The sequence below is a fragment of the Saccostrea echinata genome, unplaced genomic scaffold (assembly GCF_033153115.1).
Source record: "Saccostrea echinata isolate AGI-Se365-2 ecotype Australia unplaced genomic scaffold, CSIRO_AGI_Sech_v1 ptg000054l, whole genome shotgun sequence".
In the NCBI taxonomy this organism is placed as follows: Eukaryota; Metazoa; Mollusca; class Bivalvia; order Ostreida; family Ostreidae; genus Saccostrea; species Saccostrea echinata.
In genome coordinates this window covers 20,576,855-20,595,713 of record NW_026889803.1, presented here as the reverse complement: position 1 = coordinate 20,595,713, position 18,859 = coordinate 20,576,855, and the positions used below count along the sequence as shown (strand labels likewise).

The window sequence follows — 18,859 nt, the reverse complement described above, 5'->3', positions numbered from 1 at the left end:
ACAAAGGCAAAACAATAAACTCTTAAAATTCATAGCTTTTTATCTTTTTGGAATAGAGAAAGGGAATCGAGATTTCCACTTTTCTTGACACTATATTGGGTCATGTGATCTCCCCACATACTATCACAAAAAACAAGCAGAAATTTCCTTTACTTGTGCTATATATATATATATATAAAACAATGAAGCCTTGAAATGATAAGAATCACAAAGAATGATAATGGAAACATTTCCCTTGACATTTATTGATAATAATGTGTATATCAGGACATATATAATGTGTTAAATATATTCTCAATCTTTGTATTATGCTAAACACATTTTTTTTTTGTCAATGCAAACAGCACTAAAAACGTCTGCACTGAAAAAAGGACTAGATCTAACACGCTGGCAAAAAATACATACAAATTCACAGGTACTTTCTAAAATTATATCAAAATAACTTGCAGAAAACTGTATTGATAATAAAACAGTAAAAACAATATACAGTAGTACACTAACTATTTGTAAAGTTACAAGTAACTGAGTAAGGGAGAAAATCTAAATATATACTATAGGCATAAATGATTCTAAAATTTTTTAACAATAATAGTTTGTCACTTGAAAATTGTACAATGTAAAATGAACAGATAATCAACATATAAATCACATCCAAGACCAATGTCACCAAATATAATCTAGAACCCTACTCCCTAAAGCAATCTCAAAATTTGCAAAATCTGTAAATTTACTAGAATTAAGACCTCATTTCACACATAATTCTGTAACCAATATTCTTATATGATTCAAGAATATAATCTATACTTTACAAGAGTAACAAGAGAATAAGCACTATAATTATCCAGGATATAATCATCTCTACAAAACTGACATTTACTAATTAAAATAATTTGGGTTTCAGTTTCTTGATTTGCTTGATTTTTAATCCTTTTTCTGATCAATTTTCTAACCAGGCACTTTAGTTCCATATTCACATAGGATTGGAAAGGACCTCTGTCTCATCAGTCACAGGTCTACAATTAAAAAAAAACAAGATGTGTTTGTGAAACACTGATGCCCCCACATGGCAGCTTATGGCGGAGGTTAAAGTTTCTTCAAATGCAAGTCAAAATCCAGGCCAAAAGATAAAAAATGTTGATACCCAAAGAAAGGTCTTGTCTCGAGGAATACACCTGTGAAATTTGAAAGACCTAGAAACAACTGTTCAAAAGTTATGGCCAAGGTTAAAGTTTTTTTAAACAAGAGGCCCATGGGCCACAACGCTCACCTGAGTCAATATGGCCCTGCTGTTCTTCGTCAGCAGATTTCTTCTCCTATATTTCTCCTATATATTCATATATAAAGCTTTGATCGCCTGTTCTAGGCATACCCTACCCCAAGGTGCCATGTTTTGAATGAAATTGAATATAAACCTTCTGAGGATGCTTCTATCTTCATATAACTAATCATGATTTTGCTGTTCTTTAAAACAGAATTTTAAATATGTCTAACACCTTACCCTGGGGGGGGGGGGGGGGGGGTCATGATTTGAACAAACTTGATTGTACACTACCTGAGGATGCTTCCATATCAATATGACTGATCATGGCTTTGTTGTTCTTGAGATTGAAGAAGATTTTTAAAGATATTTCCTGTATATGTTCTATTGTAAAACTTTGAACCCCCATTATGGCCCTACCCTACCACTGGAGGATGCCTTAAACTAGCTTGAATCTACAATATTTGGGGAAGATTCCATATCAATATGACTAATTGTGGCTTTGTTGTTCTTGAGAAGAAGATTTTTAAAGATTTTCCCTAATTATTCCTATGTTAAACTTTGATCCCCCATTGTGGCCCCACCCTTCTCCTGGGGGTCATGATTTGAACAAATTTTAAGCTACACTACTTGAAGATGATTCCCTATCAATATGACTAATTGTGGCTTTGTTGTTCTTGAGAAGAAGATTTTTAAAGATTTTCCCTATATATTTCTATGTAAAACTTTGATCCCCCATTGTGGCCCCACCCTACCCCCGGGGGTCATGATTTGAACAAACTTGAATCTACACTACTTGAGGATGATTCCATATCAATATGACTAATTGTGACTCTGTTGTTCTTGAGAAGAAGATTTTTTTTCTATATATTCCTATACAAATCTTTGATCCCTCATTGTGGCCCCACCCTACCCCCGGGGGTCATGATTTGAACAAACTTGAATCTACACTACCTGAGGATGATTCCATATCAATATGACTAATTGTGGCTTTGTTGTTCTTGGGAAGAAGATTTTTAAAGAATTTTCCTATATATTCCTATGTAAAAATTTGATCCCCCATTGTAGCCCCACCCTAACCCCAGGGGTCATGATTTGAACAAATTTGAATCTACACTACCTGAGGATGATTCCATATCAATATGACTAATTGTGGCTTTGTTGTTCTTGAGAAGAAGATTTTTAAAGATTTTCCCTATATATTCCTATGTAAAACTTTGATCCCCCATTGTGGCCCCACCCTTCTCCCGGGGGTCATGATTTGAACAAACTTAAATCTACACTACCTGAGGATGATTTCATATCAATATGACTAATTGTGGCTTTGTTGTTCTTGAGAAGAAGATTATTAAAGATTTTCCCTATATATTCCTATGCTTAACTTTGATCCCCCATTGTTGCCCCACCCTACCCCCGGGGGTCATGATTTGAACAAACTTGAATCTACACTATGTAATGAAGGTTTCACATAAGTATAAACTTTTCTGGCTCAATGGTTCTTGAGAAGAAGATTTTTAAAAGATGACACCAAATTTTCACCAATTCTTAATTATTTCCCCTTGGAAGAGGGCGTGGCCTTTCATTTGAACAAACTTGAATCCCCTTCACCCAAGGATGCTTTGTGGCAAGTTTGGTTGAAATTGGCCCAGTGGTTCTGGAGAAGAAGTCGAAAATGTGAAAAGTTTACAGACGGACGGACAGACAGACAGACAGACAGACAGACGGACGGACTACAGACAAAATGTGATCAGAAAAGCTCACTTGAGCTTTCAGCTCAGGTGAGCTAATAAAAGTCAAACGTCAAGATCAAGGTCAAAGTGGTTGGTATCCAAAGGCAGATCTTGTCACAAGGATTACATTTGTGAAGTATGAAAGCCCTAGCACCAACCATTCAAAAGTTATGGCCAAGGTTAAAGTTTTTCAAAAGTAGGTCAAACTCCTAGGTCAAGGTCAAAGGGTCAAGGTGGTTGGTATCCAAAGGAAGGTCTTGTCACAAGGATTACATATGTGAAGTATGAAAGCCCTAGCATCAACCATTCAAAAGTTATGGCCAAGGTTAAAGTTTTTCAAAAGTAGGTCAAACTCCTAGGTCAAGGTCAAAAGGTCAAAGTGGTGGTTGGAATCCAAAGGAAGGTCTTGTCGCAAGGATTACGTATGTGAAGTATGAAAGCCCTAGCTCCAACCATTCAAAAGTTATGGCCAAGGTTAAAGTTTTTCAAAAGTAGGTCAAACTCCTAGGTCAAGGTCAAAGGGTCAAAGTGGTTGATATCCAGAGGAAGGTCTTGTCACAAGGAATACACATGTGAAGTTGGAAACCCTAAGCACCAACTGTTCAAAAGTTATGGCCAAGGTTAAAGTTTTTCAAAAGTAGGTCAAACTCCAAGGTCAAGGTCAAAAGGTCAAAGTTGTTGGTATCCAAAGGAAGGCCTTGTCACAAATAATACACATGTGAAGTTTGAAACCCCAAGCACCAACTGTTCAGAAGTTATGGCCAAGGTTAAAGTCTCATAAAATTTTGCAAAAGTGGGTCAAACTCCAAGGTCAAGGTCAAAAGGTCAAATATTATGGTACCCAAAGAAAGGTCTTGTGACAAGGAATACACATGTGAAATTTGAAAGTCATAGCTCCAACCAATCAAAAGTTATGGGCAAGGTTAAAGTTGACAACAGGCAGACAGACAAACGGACAAACAGACAAACGGACAAACAGACAAACAGACAGACAGGACAAAAACAATATACCCCTGGGATCTTTCGATCCAGGGGCATAAAAAAAAGATATTGTAAATGTTTGTAATTACATGCATCTTATTTATACACTTTACAGAAATTTCATTTGTTTACTTACATTGTATACACTACAATCACAGAACATCAAACTGAATCATATTTTTGTAATACAGTACATATTTTGAACTAAATGAAAACAAGAGGCCCAAGGGCCTTGAATCGCTCTTCTGATAAATTGTACAACAAGTATCACTTCTATTTGAAGTCTCTAAGTATCCTGTATATTTCAATAAAGCCTTGAAATTCCAAATATAGATCATCATGACCTACATTTTAGATAAAACACTCTGAGAACCCAAGATGATTCTAAGCCAATTAGTACCTGAGAGTAGGTCATGGTGACCTACTTATCACTTGTCATTCTCCGAGGACCCAAGATGCATCAACTACCTAGGTTTGATAATTCTAAGCCAACTGGTACCTGAAATATTTATATAAAGCCATAAAATTTCAAAAGTAGGTCATGTTGATCTAGCGCTACTTTTCAGTTAACATACTCCGAAGACCCAAGATGCAACAAGTGACAAATTTTGATGATTCTAAGCCAATTAGTACCCGAATATTTAATTATAACCATAAACTTTCAAAAGTAGGTCAAAGTGACCTACTTTTCAGTTCAGATACTTTGAGGACCCAAGATGCATCAACTTACAAAATTTGATGATTCTAAGCCAATTAGTACCTGAAAAATATTTGATCAGGTCACAGTGACCTACTTTTCAGTCGACGTACTCCAAGCACCCAAGGTGCATCAACCAACAAAGTTTGATGACTCTAAGCAAATTAGTACCCAAAAATATTTAAATATAGCCATAAAATTCCAAAAGTAGGTCAGAGTGACCTACATATAAGTTGACATACTCCAAGAACCAAAGATGCATCAACTGACAAAGGTTGATGATTCTAAGCCAATTAGTACCTGATATATTTAAATAAAGCCATGAAATTTCAAAAGTAGGTCACGGTGACTACTTTTCAGTCAACTTACTCCGAGGACCCAAGATGCATCAACTGACAAAGTTAGATGATTCTAAGCCAAATAGTACCCAGAAATATTTAAATATAGCCATAAAATTTCAAAAGTAGGTCACAGTGACCTATTTTTCAGTCCTTGTACTCCGAGGACCCAAGATGCATCAACTAACAAAGTTTGATGAATCTAAACACTAGTACCCGATATTTATTATATTTAATTATAGCCAGATAAATTGAAAAGTAGGTCACAGTGACCTACTTTTAAGTCGACCTACTTAGAGGACCCAAGATACATCATCAACTGATAAAGTTTGATGATTCTAAACCAAATAGTACCCAAAATATTTAAATATAGCCATAAAATTTCAAAGTAGGTCACAATGAACTAGTTTTCAGTTGACGTTTTTTCGAGGACTCAAGATGCAGCAACTTACAAAGTTTTATGATCATAGGCCTTAAAATGTCCAAAATATACCTCTAAAATGCTTTGAACTCGAAAGCCTGCAAAGTTCAAAAAGTAGGTCACTGTGACCTACTTTTTAATAGATATGTTTTATTGCTCCAAGATGCATCATCTTACAAGATTTAATGATTCTAAACCTCTCAGTATTCGAATGAATGACCTTAAATATTTTGAAAAAGATTAACCATAAAATTCAAAAAGTAGGTCAAGGTGACCTACTTTTTAGTTGATGTACTCTGAAGACCCAAGATGCATCAACTGACAAAGTTTGAGGATCATAGGCTTTAAATTATTCAAGATATGCCTCAAAATTATTTTGAAAAAGAATGACTGCAAATTTCAAAAAGTAGGTCACTGTAACCAAATTTTGAGTCAACATGATATGAGGTCCTTAGATGCATCAACAGACAAGATTTGATGATCCTAGTCCTTATAGTAAGCAAAATATCAACATTTTAATAAAATGTAATTTTTGGTCAACTTTGAAGTGACCTTGAGACCACGCCCTTTGCCCCAGGGTGATGCCTTGAACAAATTTTAATCTTCAACATATCTTGTTCTTTTGTGTACGTTTGGTGATAATCTGCCCAGTGGTTCTTGAGAAAAAGATTTTTTAGCAATCAGTACTTTTGATTTTATTTACCTAATTATCTCCCCTTGTTTAAGAATCACAACCCTAGTTTTAGTATTTACGGGAGCCCTTGGGCCAAGGATACCCTGTGACAAATTTGACAATAATTGGCCAAGGGGTTCTTGAGTTGTGGCCCGTATTCTAAGTTTACGCACATGGCACAAATGGCCATAGCATTAGCTCTTTGAGCCTTTGGCTCAGAAGAGCTAAAATTGAGAATATTTCAATATTTTCTGCTCAATTCTGAAATTTTCCATAATGACATCATAAACAATACATACACATTTTACTTCTCAGTCACAATGTCAGGTTGGAAATCAGGCTGCACTGCTTTAGACAGAGACTCTGCATATAGATCTAATCTTTGTGTCATCTAAATGTAAAGGTATACAAATTATACAACATGTAAATCAAAAGAGAATGGAAATGTTTCTCCATTCTCTGTAGAAACTCTGCACAAACAAAATTAAGTTCAAACTAGAAATATGTCCATAGGACATGAACGCCCCATCTAAGGTTGATTAGTAATGTAACATGAAAATGTGTATTAATGTTTGAAGTTTGATGAAAATATCTTGAAAAGTTTCTTTAAAAGTGAGTTTTATACAAAATAAATAGTAAAGTCAAAGGTCATTAAGAAGGTCAAGGTAAAAAAAGATTGGACATAGTAATAAATTCTCACTATATTATGTATCAGCCCAAAGGCTTGCATAAAAATAACTTGAAAAGTTACTTTGAAACTGAGGTAAAGGCAAAATTAGGTCAAGTAAGGTCAATTTCATAAATTTGGGCACAGTTAATTAGTTCTCACCAATGTGTATCAGTGTATGTGTTTTGGCAAAAATATCTTGAATTGATCTTTGAAACTGAGCTAAATGGAAATTTAAGAAAAGTGAGGTAACTGTCAAAAGGAAGGTCTCAGTCAAAATATTTTGATGCAGTTCAATGCCCATCTTCTTCAGTCCACTCTGCTCCCCAAAAACAGTTTATGAGTGGGCCAAAAACCCTTGGCTAGCAAAGATGTTCAATACAAATCACCAAAAGTTTAACAAAAACTTCTTGAATTATTTCTTTGAAACTGAGCTAAACACAAAGCGTGTCGGACAAACAGATGGAAGGACGGAAGATGGACTTGACAAACACTATATGCCCCAGCCAAAGTCATTCATAAAATAAATTTCACAAGGAAATATGCCGTCAGGAATCCACAAACAATTCGCTTACTCTGAAACACCATTTGTCCTTGATCTGACGACAAAGGTTGAGGTCCATCTCTGCTACTAACAGTCCATCTCTAGTCCTGGATAAGCCCTGTAATACACAAATATGTGTAGTAATGCTTATGGAACATTCGAAAAATGTCATGCATCCTCAACTTACTGAGAATGCACTATAGCAGTAGTAAAGAACATACAATCAAACATGTATGTTGATTCAAAGTTGGGCCAAATAATTTTGGCATTATTATATATGATAATTACTATTTATAATAAATACAATGAGCAAATATGAGTTACTCTTCATTTCACACCAAGAACTTTGTTAATTGTAAGAGTCTACTCACTGGTGTTCTACTTCCATCAGGTGCTGCAGCATAGCTAGATCCTAGAGAATAAAATATACCAGGGCAATTTTACATACATGCAATGTTCTGTTTCAAAAAGGCAGAGAATTACCTTATGGACATTCATATGGGCGCATCTACATAATGTGAGAATTACTACATATATCTGACATTTTCCAGGAAAAAAATCTGTTGAACAGTGTAACATAGTTAACTCAATATAAAGTAAATTAATGTATATATACATCACATTAAACTTTATTATTATATGATTGAATAACTCCAATCTCTCTGATTGGCTGAGATCCAACAATGTTAGAAAAATACTACATTATATTGACCTGCATGTGATCCTCCAGGTCAATATAAGGAATTATTTATTCTGCATTGAACCAAAAATAGACAGGGAAATTCCAAATTGATGCAAATAGTTTTGGAAAGTTATTTCACTTGCACCTGACATCCACTAATATGAATATAACATTAAGGTACATAGATTCTTGGGTGAGGGGTTTGGGGGGAGGGGGGGGGGGTTGCAGGAGGCCTGCCCCTCTCCCCACCTTTTGAGAAAGTTAAGTTTTAATTTAAATTTAAAGGATAAAAAATTTCAATGAAAGCCCCCCTCCCCTTGAAAAGTTTATTGATCTTTACATCCCACCAAATAAAATTTTGATTTGGGAGAATTCTTTTCCTTGGGGGGGGGGGGGGGGGGGGGGGGAGGGGGGGGGGGGCTAGTCAAAGATTTGTTTTCAGGTAACTTGTCAATTTTTTTATTTTTAATGCCCTCTTTTTCAAAATCAATCCTATATATGTGCATGACATTTATTTTTTCTATATATATCACCTAAACTAAAATAAAAAATTCCAAAATAATACAACTGGTTTTTTAACCCCATTTCTCTCATTATGTTCAGCTAGTACTTCAGTAGATGTGAACAAGTAAGATGGCACGGATTGCTTAATGAGTGTGTGTCATTTAATCATTGAATCATATAATAAAACAATTATTGCTTTTTTTTGGTCAATACGATGATTTAACCACCTTCGAAGTACAATATTCACCTCACCTTCCGGGCTCAGTGAATATTGTACTCCTCAAGTGTCTAAATCATTGTATTGACCTCAAAAACCAGCAAAAATTGTATAATATTTGTAACTCATAAAATATGAGATTGATATAATCAATGAAAGTATTTCTGTTTTCATACTATTTGATACCTGTTGTAAAGTACATGTATACATATCAGTATGGGAAATAATGTAAATAACCTACCATAGAAGTGGCCAAAATCTTTATGGGCTGAAACATGTACAAAGTAAAATTAAAAATTCCATATATGTAAAGTATACTATATCTATACAGATAATGCAAGAACAGAGAACAGAAAATTTTTAATTTACAAATCCAGAAAACTCTTATTCATTATCTTGAATGCATCCAAGATCTAAGCCATGACCTGTGAGAAAATCAAATTGATACAAGAATTTCTATTGTTTTACCTGGTTTTCCATCACCAGAGGAAAACTCATTGGGAAACAACTCCTACAATTGATAAAATGTTAAATTATTGTGTCATCAAATAAAATTACTACATATAACCCAGTAAACAAACTTCAGCACTTTAAAAATTGGCTAAAGAGTGCTTGGGAGATCTGCCTCCTAGTAAATGGGTGTCTAAAACTACATGTATTAGGAATAATATTAGTACATGTAAGTACATGTACATGTATACATTTAAAAGTGTTCCCTTTAAGTACAAAATATAACTACAGTAAAACTCGGTTATAGCAAAGTCATGGGGACCTGTGAATTTAGTTCACTATAGCCATAATTCATTATGTACTTCGGGATTGAGTATTCCGGGAAGAACCGGTATGAAATACAAAAGTTACCTTCCAGTAAAAAAGTTTTGGGATGAATTGAATTTCAAATATACATACATACTTACAAGAAAATGTCAGATCAATATCCTAAAGTTGAAATCTTTAAAAACTTGCTATAAAGGATGTAAAAATCTGTTTATTTTAACCTCTAGTGGACACAAAATCAGTTTGCTATATCTGTAAAATTTGCTTTACCCAAGTTTGTCATATCAGGAAAATTTTACAAGGATTTGATAAGAATTTTGCCGGGCATTCAAAAAAAAGGAAAAAAAAATAATAATAAAAAAAATTGCTATATTTGTAAATTCAGTATATTGATGTTCATACTAAATGAGTTTTACATATTTTACAAGCATTATAAAAGAAAATTCAAAGTGAGAGTCATGTGACTTTTTTCAGATGTAGTGGAATTTATTTTCTTTCAGACTGAAAAGATAAGGATAGTGCTGATAGGGCTATGTACATGTAGTACTCTGTTATTCTTGTACATGTATTATACCTTTGATTGAAGCTGTTCATTAGACAAAAGCCAATGAATTGAGTTTTATAACCGGAAAAAATGTACCATGAATATTGTTTCTTGTGAGACAGGTATTAACTAAGGAATGCTATGAATGTTCAGATTATTATCTCTATCAACCCCCCACCCCCACCCCACCCCCCAAATCACACCAAAGCTTAAATTTAAATGAGAAAAATTTCAAACTTTGCAAAAAACACTCACTGTTCCCACTCTGTTGATGGCACAGGTGAAGTAACTGTTTGCAATAGCAGCACACCTGGCTTCAATAGGCCACATGGGTTCACTATACAGAAGCAAATTTCACAGTGATGTACATGTATTCAAAGAAAAACTTTTTTCATTTAAAAATGAAGATGTGTATATGAAACACTGATGCCCCTGTTATGCAGCTCATGGCCGAGGTTAAAGTTTTTCAAGTAGGTCAAACTCCAACATAAAGGTCATGAGGTCAAAAATATTGGTACCCAAAGGTCTTGTCACAAGGAATGCACATACATGTATAAACTTCAAAAGTCCTAGAACCAACCTGAACCATTTTAAAGTTATGGCAAAGGTAAAAGTTTTCAAAAGTAGGTCAAACTCCATGGTCAAGGTTATGAAGTCAAAAAAGCTGGTATACCCTAAGAAAGGTCTTGTCACAAGGTATACACATGTGAAATATGAAAGCCCTAGCACTAATGGTTCAAAGTTATGGGTAAGATTAATGTTTTTGTTGACAAACGGACAGAGAAACCAAAAAACTACATGCCCTCCGATTACAGAGGCATAAAAAAGACTGAAATGAAATAAAATCTACAAGCACTTTTGACTTGAGTTAGTTGTGGCAAAGCAAAGTGCTTGTTCACCATTAATACCTTAGAGCTCCAACAGTTGCCGAGGGATTGAAGACAATTTCTGCTCCATTAACTCCATACATCATCCAGTTCTGGGGATGGTGACGACCAAAGCAGATATTAATAGCAATTCTTCCTGTGATGATTATTAATACAATGGTAGGAATTAAGCTCAAATAATTCAATTATTCACTACTGCACCTTAAATGATTAACATGTTTCATCTCTATGAATACATCTATATACCGGTGCAATAATCTTGCTTACCAAACTGTGTCTGAAACACTTTGTGCCCTGTATTTCCCTCCATGTAGTAAGTAGACTGAAATTAATGTAAACAAACTGCTGATCTTTAACATACAAATCATATTTTCTCATGTGACTGATTTCAAACAGAGTATTCCCCTTTTCTTCCACAGAGACGAGAACAAGAATGTGGATATTAAATTACCTGATATAAATTTTTACCTCATTAAAATCCCCAATACGAGGTATGTGGTTTTTCCTTGATTTTCCAAGGTATTTGCCAGTGTTGGAAATTACGACTGCAAACAGTGAGAAAAATTGTAAATATCAATAGATAATCCTCACCCAAATTCTCAAGCTAGTATCATTCAATATTGAATTGCTTTTTTAAGTAATTTTCTGCAAATAAAGATTATGCAGCATCTTTAGTGTTGTGTTTTGACTAAAATGATTGTAGTACCTGCAGTATTGGCTAAAACATCCCCATGCTCTTCATCACGTTCTAAGATCGAGGACACAATTACCATGTTGTGTTTTTTGGCCAACTACATGTTCAAAGAAAATTTGACAAGTTTGTTTAAACATAAATGTATTTTCTTCCATGTTCTTATTTTAAGAGATGCAAAAGGTTTTCAATAGGTCTTAAACAAAATGTGATGATAAAATATATTTTTAATGCTTTATTTTTGAAAATGTTTACTTATTAAATAGAGTAATAAACTAAAGTAAAATATATAGAATATTGACTTTCCAAATTTCCAAAATCTGTAGCAAATAATTAGTTGTCCTTCAGCTAATCCACATGACCTTGATCTGATATGCAGCTTTGACCTTCCAAGCACATAGCTACCTTTGCACAAATCAACAAAGTGCATATACATCATGTTCAAAATAAAAGGCCCATGGGCCATACAGCTAATCTGAGTCACTATGGCCCTACCGTTCTTCATCATCAGATTTTTTTCCTATATGTCCCTATATAAAAACTTTGATCATTTATTGTGACACCACACTACCCCCGGGAGACATGAATTGTACACTACCTAAAGATTCTTCCATATAATGACTGTTCATGCTATTGCTGTTCTTGAGAAAATTTTTAAAAGAATTTTTTCCTATATATTCCTGTGTAAAACTCTGAATGCCCCCAAACCTTCTTTTCATTCCATTCTGGCTGTGCATCTGCCTTCAACTTGACCAAACCAAATTCTCTTTTATGAAAGTTCAAAATCATGGCCAAGAGTAAAGATCTTATTGCTTTGTAATTTTTAAGACTGTACATAATTTTTTTTAGTCATGCCTTACCACTCTTTAGTTATATTTCTTCAGATATATGTCTGTATTACAAGTCTTCTAGTCAGAAAATAAATCATACACATCTTTCCTATAGGTAGAAGACAAGTAACTAACCCACCTCTTGCATCAATTTTGTTGTTGCTCCTGTTTCTGCAGGTTCCGCAAAATCACACCAAGGATGCTTCTCTCGTGTGCAAAATGCAAAAGGCATAGCTGTAAAACATGAAGGCATAGCTGTAAAACATAAAGACTTAGCTGTAAAATATAAAAGCACAGCTGTAAAGCATAAAGGCAAAGCTGTCAAATATAAAGGCATAGCTGTAAAACATAAAGGCCTTGCTGTAAAACATAGAGGCCTAGCTGTAAAAAAATAAAGGCATAGCTGTAAAGCATAAAGGCACAGCTGTAAAATATAAAAGCATAGCCGTACAGCTTTAAAAAGGCAAAGATGTCAAATATAAAGGCCTAGCTGTAAAACATTAAGGCCTAGCTGTAAAACAAAAAGGACAAGATCACATGCATGCTTAAAATTTTGAAAAGATTTACAGAAGAATATGCTTTTCTTTTCCAATTTGATATTCTAATGTCACATTGAAAGATTTCTATAAATGTAGAGACATACTCCATGCTTCCTGAGTACAAATCACATTGACTCCACATTGTGCTGCCACTTCAATTATCTCAGATATTCTGTTATGGAGGGACTCAATCTGGAAAAGTAAATATTAAGAAATGTTTTACATATTTTACAATAACATAATAACATGCATTGGAATTATCAGATGCATGTAAATGCAACATATATTTCTACATTATCAGAACGTCAGGGGTCCTGAGTCCACTCATGAATGTTGAATCTTGACAAACTTCATTCCATATTTACAGGCTTGAATTTTTTATTGAGAAGCGCCAATCAGATTGGGGCTTTCATAAGTAGACATACACGGAGAGAAAGCAGTTTACATCTCAATGTAACTAAAAGGCTTAAAATTAGTCAAGAGATAAGAAAAAACATGGGTAATCAGAGATTACAGAGCTCACCTCAGCGAATGTTGTCTTTAAGTAAGGCAAAGTCCCACACTAAACTAATAATCTTGGAGTGTGCATCCCTAGATGCAACATTTATGCAATTTTGGTCTGATAGGGTTTGCAGTTACTTGGGAATAGACTTATCTGAAAACTTAAAACTAGTCACTCATCCAGAAAATGTAAGTCAAATCCAGCATCTGAAGCAAGTTTGAGATTGTTCGTCCCTTGATGCATCATCCATGCAAGCTTGGTTCAGATAGGCCTTATAGTTACTTGGAAATGAGATCTGCTCCAAAAACTTTAACCTGGTTACTCATCCAGAAAATGTAGGTCAGATCCAGCATCCGAAGCAAGTCCAGTAGTGTGCATCCTTAGATGCATCATCCATGCAAGTTTGGTTCAGATAGGCCTTATGTTACTTGGAAATGAGATCTGCTCCAAAAACTTTAACCTGGTTACTCATCCGGAAAATGTAGGTCAGATCCAGCACCTGAAGCAAGTCCAGTAGTGTGAATCCTTAGATATATCATCCATGCAAGTTTGGTCAATACAGGGTTTATAGTTACTTGGAAATGACATCTGCTCCAAAAACTTTAACCTGGTTACTCATCCGGAAAATGTAGGTCAGATCCAGCATCCGAAGCAAGTCCAGTAGTGTGAATCCTTAGATGTATCATCCATGCAAGTTTGGTCAATATAGGGTTTATAGATACTTGGAAATGACATCTGCTCCAAAAACTTTAACCTGGTCACTCATCCGGAAAATGTAGGTCAGATCCAGCATCCGAAGCAAGTCCAGTAGTGTGAATCCTTAGATGTATCATCCATGCAAGTTTGGTCAATATAGGGTTTATAGATACTTGGAAATGACATCTGCTCCAAAAACTTTAACTTGGTCACTCATCCGGAAAATATGGGTCAGACTCAGCATCCGAAGCAAGTCCAGTAATGTGCATCCTTAGATGTATCATCCATGCAAGTTTGGTCAATATAGGGCTTATAGTTACTTGGAAATGAGACCTGCTCCAAAAACTTTTACCTGCTCCAAAAACATTAACCTGGTCATTCTTTAGCTGAAATTGCAGCATCTGAAACCTTGACTGGTACAATGAAACACACTAGAAGCATCCTCCATGCATCTCTGACTAATATAGGCCATAGAAGTACTTGAAAAGAAAACTGCTCCAAAAACCTTAAGCTGGTACGCCGACGCCGAGGGTATTACATAAGCTCCCCCAACTTTGTTGAGGTGAGCTAACAATCTAGATTTGTAATTTCACAAAAGATGTAGCTGCATTCAGCTTGTAAAATATCAAATGATGTTTGTCAGGGGGTCCTACATCCATGAGAGGACTCAGGATCCCTGACGTTGTGAGGATAATATTACTATATAATAAAATATGCTCAAAATATTTCTTAAGGACATAGGCAACATAGTTTGAACTTTATTGTCTTTTTCCCTGGAGTTGAAGAGTTCCAATACTTAAAGGAATTGTGTGCTACATTTGTATGTATATATGTACTATTGTACACTTCTAAAACAAGTTTGGATGAACAAAACATCTAGAATATGTGTTTAGTAATTTTTGTGTATTTTTCTTTGAATTATACAAGAATTTTCATCAATTGATATCTTTTCAAAACCCCTGGTAATGCATGCTGATTTTTTGTCGACGAACATCTGATGGCACTATAATCTTAAATTAAGAATATCTTGAAAAATTATCAGTAGGTAAGGTACGTTGCATATGTCCTTAAGTATGATATTCTTTTCATACTCCCTTGAAATTATGTAAAACTGAAACAAGAACCCCCCCCCCCCTCCCCCTTCAATTCTCCAAGCTTGACTGTACAAATTGTTACTGCATGCAGGGAAATGTTTGCCCCTTTGCCCTTGTTACAAATGAGCGAATTTAGAACAGGGTGAATTCAAAGAAGACAGCAGTATCTCTTAACTGTGACTGCAGGGGTACTACTAGAACCCTAGAGAACTCTAATGTCTGAATGTCTAATGTCTAATCTGAAACAGGGCAGAATGTTTGCAAGTGTGAAAGGGCCAAAATTAGAGATGAAAACTTTCTCCAAATATGGAGGACACCTTGACCTGATTAAAACTGAATGAATTTTTCATATAAATCAATGCATTAGTTCAAAACAGTTATGTAAAATCTTGCTGGGATATGACATGAACCTGTTGTGGGATTGGTGCAGTGGTCGGTAAGACTATCTGGTTCTGAATCAGTCCAACTCGGACAATTCTTGGTGGGCGCATGCTCTCCTCAGCTGCTGTGAATGCATAGCCCTTCAGCTCAAAGTTCTTCTTGTCTGCAAGATTTTTAACCTCTGAAGAAAAATCTAATGCCCTGAAAAAATACACAAACACGTGTTATTGTTTGTAAACACTGTGACGTAAATATTTTTTAAATCACGTGATTTAAAACGCGCATTGTCGAAAAATGGAAGGGAATAGGGAATGCAGAGCTCTGATAATATTCTGATATTAACTGTAAGTTCAATTTACCTATCCCAATTGTATGCAAGATAACCGACCATTGCAAGTGTGCCAATAACGTGGCAGCATATCTAGATAAGGCATCCTGTGTTTAAAATATATTTTACCTTTCTTTGCATTGGGAAAATCTTGCATAGACTGCCCATAATAATAAATTTTGTATGCCAGTTTTTACCTTAACTCCTTTCCATATAGAATTCTCCTCACTTCAGCTAATTCTTGTGGTGGAAGATGCTTTTCCAGCGACTTTTCAACGCTTTCAAATTCTCCAGACATGTTGCGTTTCAGACGTTAAATGCAGAAAACAACCTTGACCTTGTGCATTTTCAGGGAAGATAACTCTAACTTCGACACAGAATCTATTATTATAGTTGTTTCCATTTCGACAGGTGTTGCATGTGATGAATCAAGCAGGTAAAAAAATAAATGAAGTGGCAGAACAACTCCTATCAGAAGTGAATACGGTGTACAGCAAAACAGGGAAATGTATGTGTAGCAATATTGAACAAAAAATATGTCTTCAACAAAAACTGAACCCATGCAATAGCTAAAATTATTTCAGAAAAAAAATTCATAAATAAATGAAAAAATATATAATTTCTTTTCAGTAAGCGATGAACTGCTGTCAGCGTAAGTAAAAGATAAAATAGAATTAATCATGAACTAGTACTGTAGTACGATTTTAATTTGTTAAAGGAGCCTTTTTAATGTTTTTAGAAATAAAAAAAAACGCCTTGTGTCACTGAGTAACAAACAATTTTGCTATATCAATATACAGGTTGAATTTTGTATTCCAAGCTCCACTCCTTCCAGCTTTGGATATAATAGACCACAGAAATGTGACCACCATCTCATGTCCAAGTGGACGAAAAGTTTATCAGGTAACTTAGCATTACAAATTGCATACTGTCAGTGTTGATGTGTCCATGCATGCAATCTCTTCATGTATCACTGATAATTTCAGAACTCCAGTGAAATGATTGCTAAACAAAATCAGTTACAGATATTGGTCGGTACAGTGAAACTTGTCTAATCTGGATGTTGTGTATTCTGAAATCTTGTCTAATATGATGTATAAGTTAATTAAGTCAATCCTTTCAGTAATTTCAATTGTTTGAAATGTTGTCTATAATCCAGAATGTTACTCTAACAAACAGTACTAATTATAAAACAAAATCGGTTAAAATATTGGTTGGTACAGTGAAACTTGTCTATTCTGGATGTTGTGTATTCTGAAGTCTTGTCTAATAGGATGTATACATTAAGTCCCTTTCAGTATTTCAATTAAAAATGTTGCCTATAATCCAGAGTGTTTTCTAATGGCTGGCCAATTTCTATGGAACTAGTGATGTCCAGATTAGACAAGTTTTACTGTATCTATATTCTTCAGTATTAATGTATTTTATGTTTAGGTACTGGGGACATCAGGTACCCCTTATATCTGCCTACTGTCCAGTACCTACTGCTCCTGCCCAGCCTACAGATACTCAGGTACTGACTCAAGTAACTCGGGTACTGATTTAAGTAACTTCAGTGCACACAGAAAAAAATTATGATTTTTGAAAAAATCCATTTGCTTTGTGGGAAAATTCACGTAAGAACAGTCCTCTATTTTAAAGTATAAAATTCTGATTAAAAAAAAAAACACCCCAGCTAAACAAAAATCCATTTCTTTAGTGTTGAAATGAGATGACACTTTCTTATGACAGATCTCACTTTGAAACTTGAATGACAGGTAAGGCCTTTCCAATTTTTTTTTCTCTGTGTAGCATCCACCTATCTTTCAAAATCCTACCTGCCTGTTCTTAAAGAAAAAAAAAAAAAAAATTGAACACAGACTTTATAGTCATAAAAACAGTCTCATTCAACTACTGGTATTTTATTTCCTTTATTAATCTGTTTTCCTCATGGAAAGATCTATTCCTTTGCAAAATCTGATTGACGAATTCTACATAAATTAATATAGAAAGAAATTGACAAAAAAGTTTCCACCAAAATGATTAATTTCAGGACTACTGATTTTGTTTTGATCTGGGATGTGAAAAACCCAAGGCACATGTGGACGCTAAACGTAGAAAAAACTTGGAATGGTCTAATTTTCATATCTGAGAAATGAGTGCAGATACTGATTTTAGAATTCTTGTATATATATATATATATATATATATATATATATATATATATATATATATATATATATATATATATATATAAGCATACTTTTTCTTTCAGTTTTACTTAAAGATGATCATATAATGGTTAGTGTGGCTTTTTATAACATTTGATAATACCTTGTTTACCTTTAAAACATACAGTACATATTGAGGGTATTTTTATTTAATATGATTAATATTTCCTTTTTTTTTTCAGTGTAAACATGTGCTTGCAATAAAACTTGCAGAGGCCATGAACTTAAGCAAATCTCAACAAGTGTCTGACCAGGAGATGACCAATCTTATCAAGAACTTGGAATAAAAATTTACTTCTGATGAGAAGGACTTGCACATTACATGGATATATTCTCATCTGTGAAGCAACAATATTGTTGTTGTTAAAAGTTGCATTTTTTGCCATTTAAATTCTGTTATTTGAAACTTTATTTTTTCCATTAAAGGAATTAGAAATATTTTTAACTTATATGATGACTGACAAGGAAGAAATGTTGAGATGTGGGTTTGCACATATTTATGTTATCAAGTGCAGAATGGACATGATTATTTGTTCATAAAGTGAGCCCTTTGCTAAAGCATTGGATGTGGTCAAGGGCCATCTCATAAGGACACAATCTTCAGACATGTCTTTGAGGAATTTGGTGCCTCTTGTCGCCTTAGTGTGTCAACGTGTCAATATTAAATC

General features: G+C 34.6%; 2 protein-coding genes across 2 annotated transcripts; one reads left to right on the top strand and one right to left on the bottom strand.

The window, feature by feature from the left end:
- Positions 1 to 215: 215 nt before the first annotated feature.
- Positions 216 to 16,332, bottom strand: LOC133205270 (beta-ureidopropionase-like). Its single transcript, XM_061341043.1, has 15 exons — positions 16,179 to 16,332; positions 15,683 to 15,854; positions 13,085 to 13,172; positions 12,581 to 12,675; positions 11,627 to 11,711; positions 11,389 to 11,465; positions 11,188 to 11,242; positions 10,942 to 11,056; positions 10,289 to 10,370; positions 9,181 to 9,223; positions 8,954 to 8,980; positions 7,681 to 7,721; positions 7,341 to 7,427; positions 6,398 to 6,489; positions 216 to 1,013 (listed from the first exon to the last, which is right to left on the bottom strand). Exons 1-14 carry the CDS (start codon positions 16,277 to 16,279, stop codon positions 6,403 to 6,405), a joined length of 1,155 nt encoding a protein of 384 aa, XP_061197027.1. The 5' UTR covers positions 16,280 to 16,332; the 3' UTR covers positions 216 to 1,013; positions 6,398 to 6,402.
- On the top strand, positions 15,941 to 18,631 carry LOC133205271 (zinc finger SWIM domain-containing protein 7-like). Its single transcript, XM_061341044.1, has 7 exons — positions 15,941 to 15,997; positions 16,393 to 16,489; positions 16,612 to 16,633; positions 16,782 to 16,884; positions 17,416 to 17,494; positions 18,236 to 18,261; positions 18,374 to 18,631. Exons 1-7 carry the CDS (start codon positions 15,965 to 15,967, stop codon positions 18,476 to 18,478), a joined length of 465 nt encoding a protein of 154 aa, XP_061197028.1. The 5' UTR covers positions 15,941 to 15,964; the 3' UTR covers positions 18,479 to 18,631.
- The last annotated feature ends 228 nt before the right edge of the window (positions 18,632 to 18,859 follow it).

Bases quoted from the DNA above. Each gene is read 5' to 3' on its own strand.
- LOC133205271 (XM_061341044.1), top strand. From the start codon at position 15,965: ATGCAGAGCTCTGATAATATTCTGATATTAACT. The intron at 15,998-16,392 runs GTAAGTTCAATT...CCATTTCGACAG, and splicing joins ATAATATTCTGATATTAACT to GTGTTGCATGTGATGAATCA. The intron at 16,634-16,781 runs GTAAGTAAAAGA...ATCAATATACAG, and splicing joins AGCGATGAACTGCTGTCAGC to GTTGAATTTTGTATTCCAAG.
- LOC133205270 (XM_061341043.1), bottom strand. From the start codon at position 16,279: ATGTCTGGAGAATTTGAAAGCGTTGAAAAGTCGCTGGAAAAGCATCTT. The intron at 15,855-16,178 runs GTAAAAACTGGC...GTATTTTTTCAG, and splicing joins CTATATGGAAAGGAGTTAAG to GGCATTAGATTTTTCTTCAG. The intron at 9,224-10,288 runs GTGAGTGTTTTT...TATCAATTGTAG, and splicing joins CCATCAACAGAGTGGGAACA to GAGTTGTTTCCCAATGAGTT.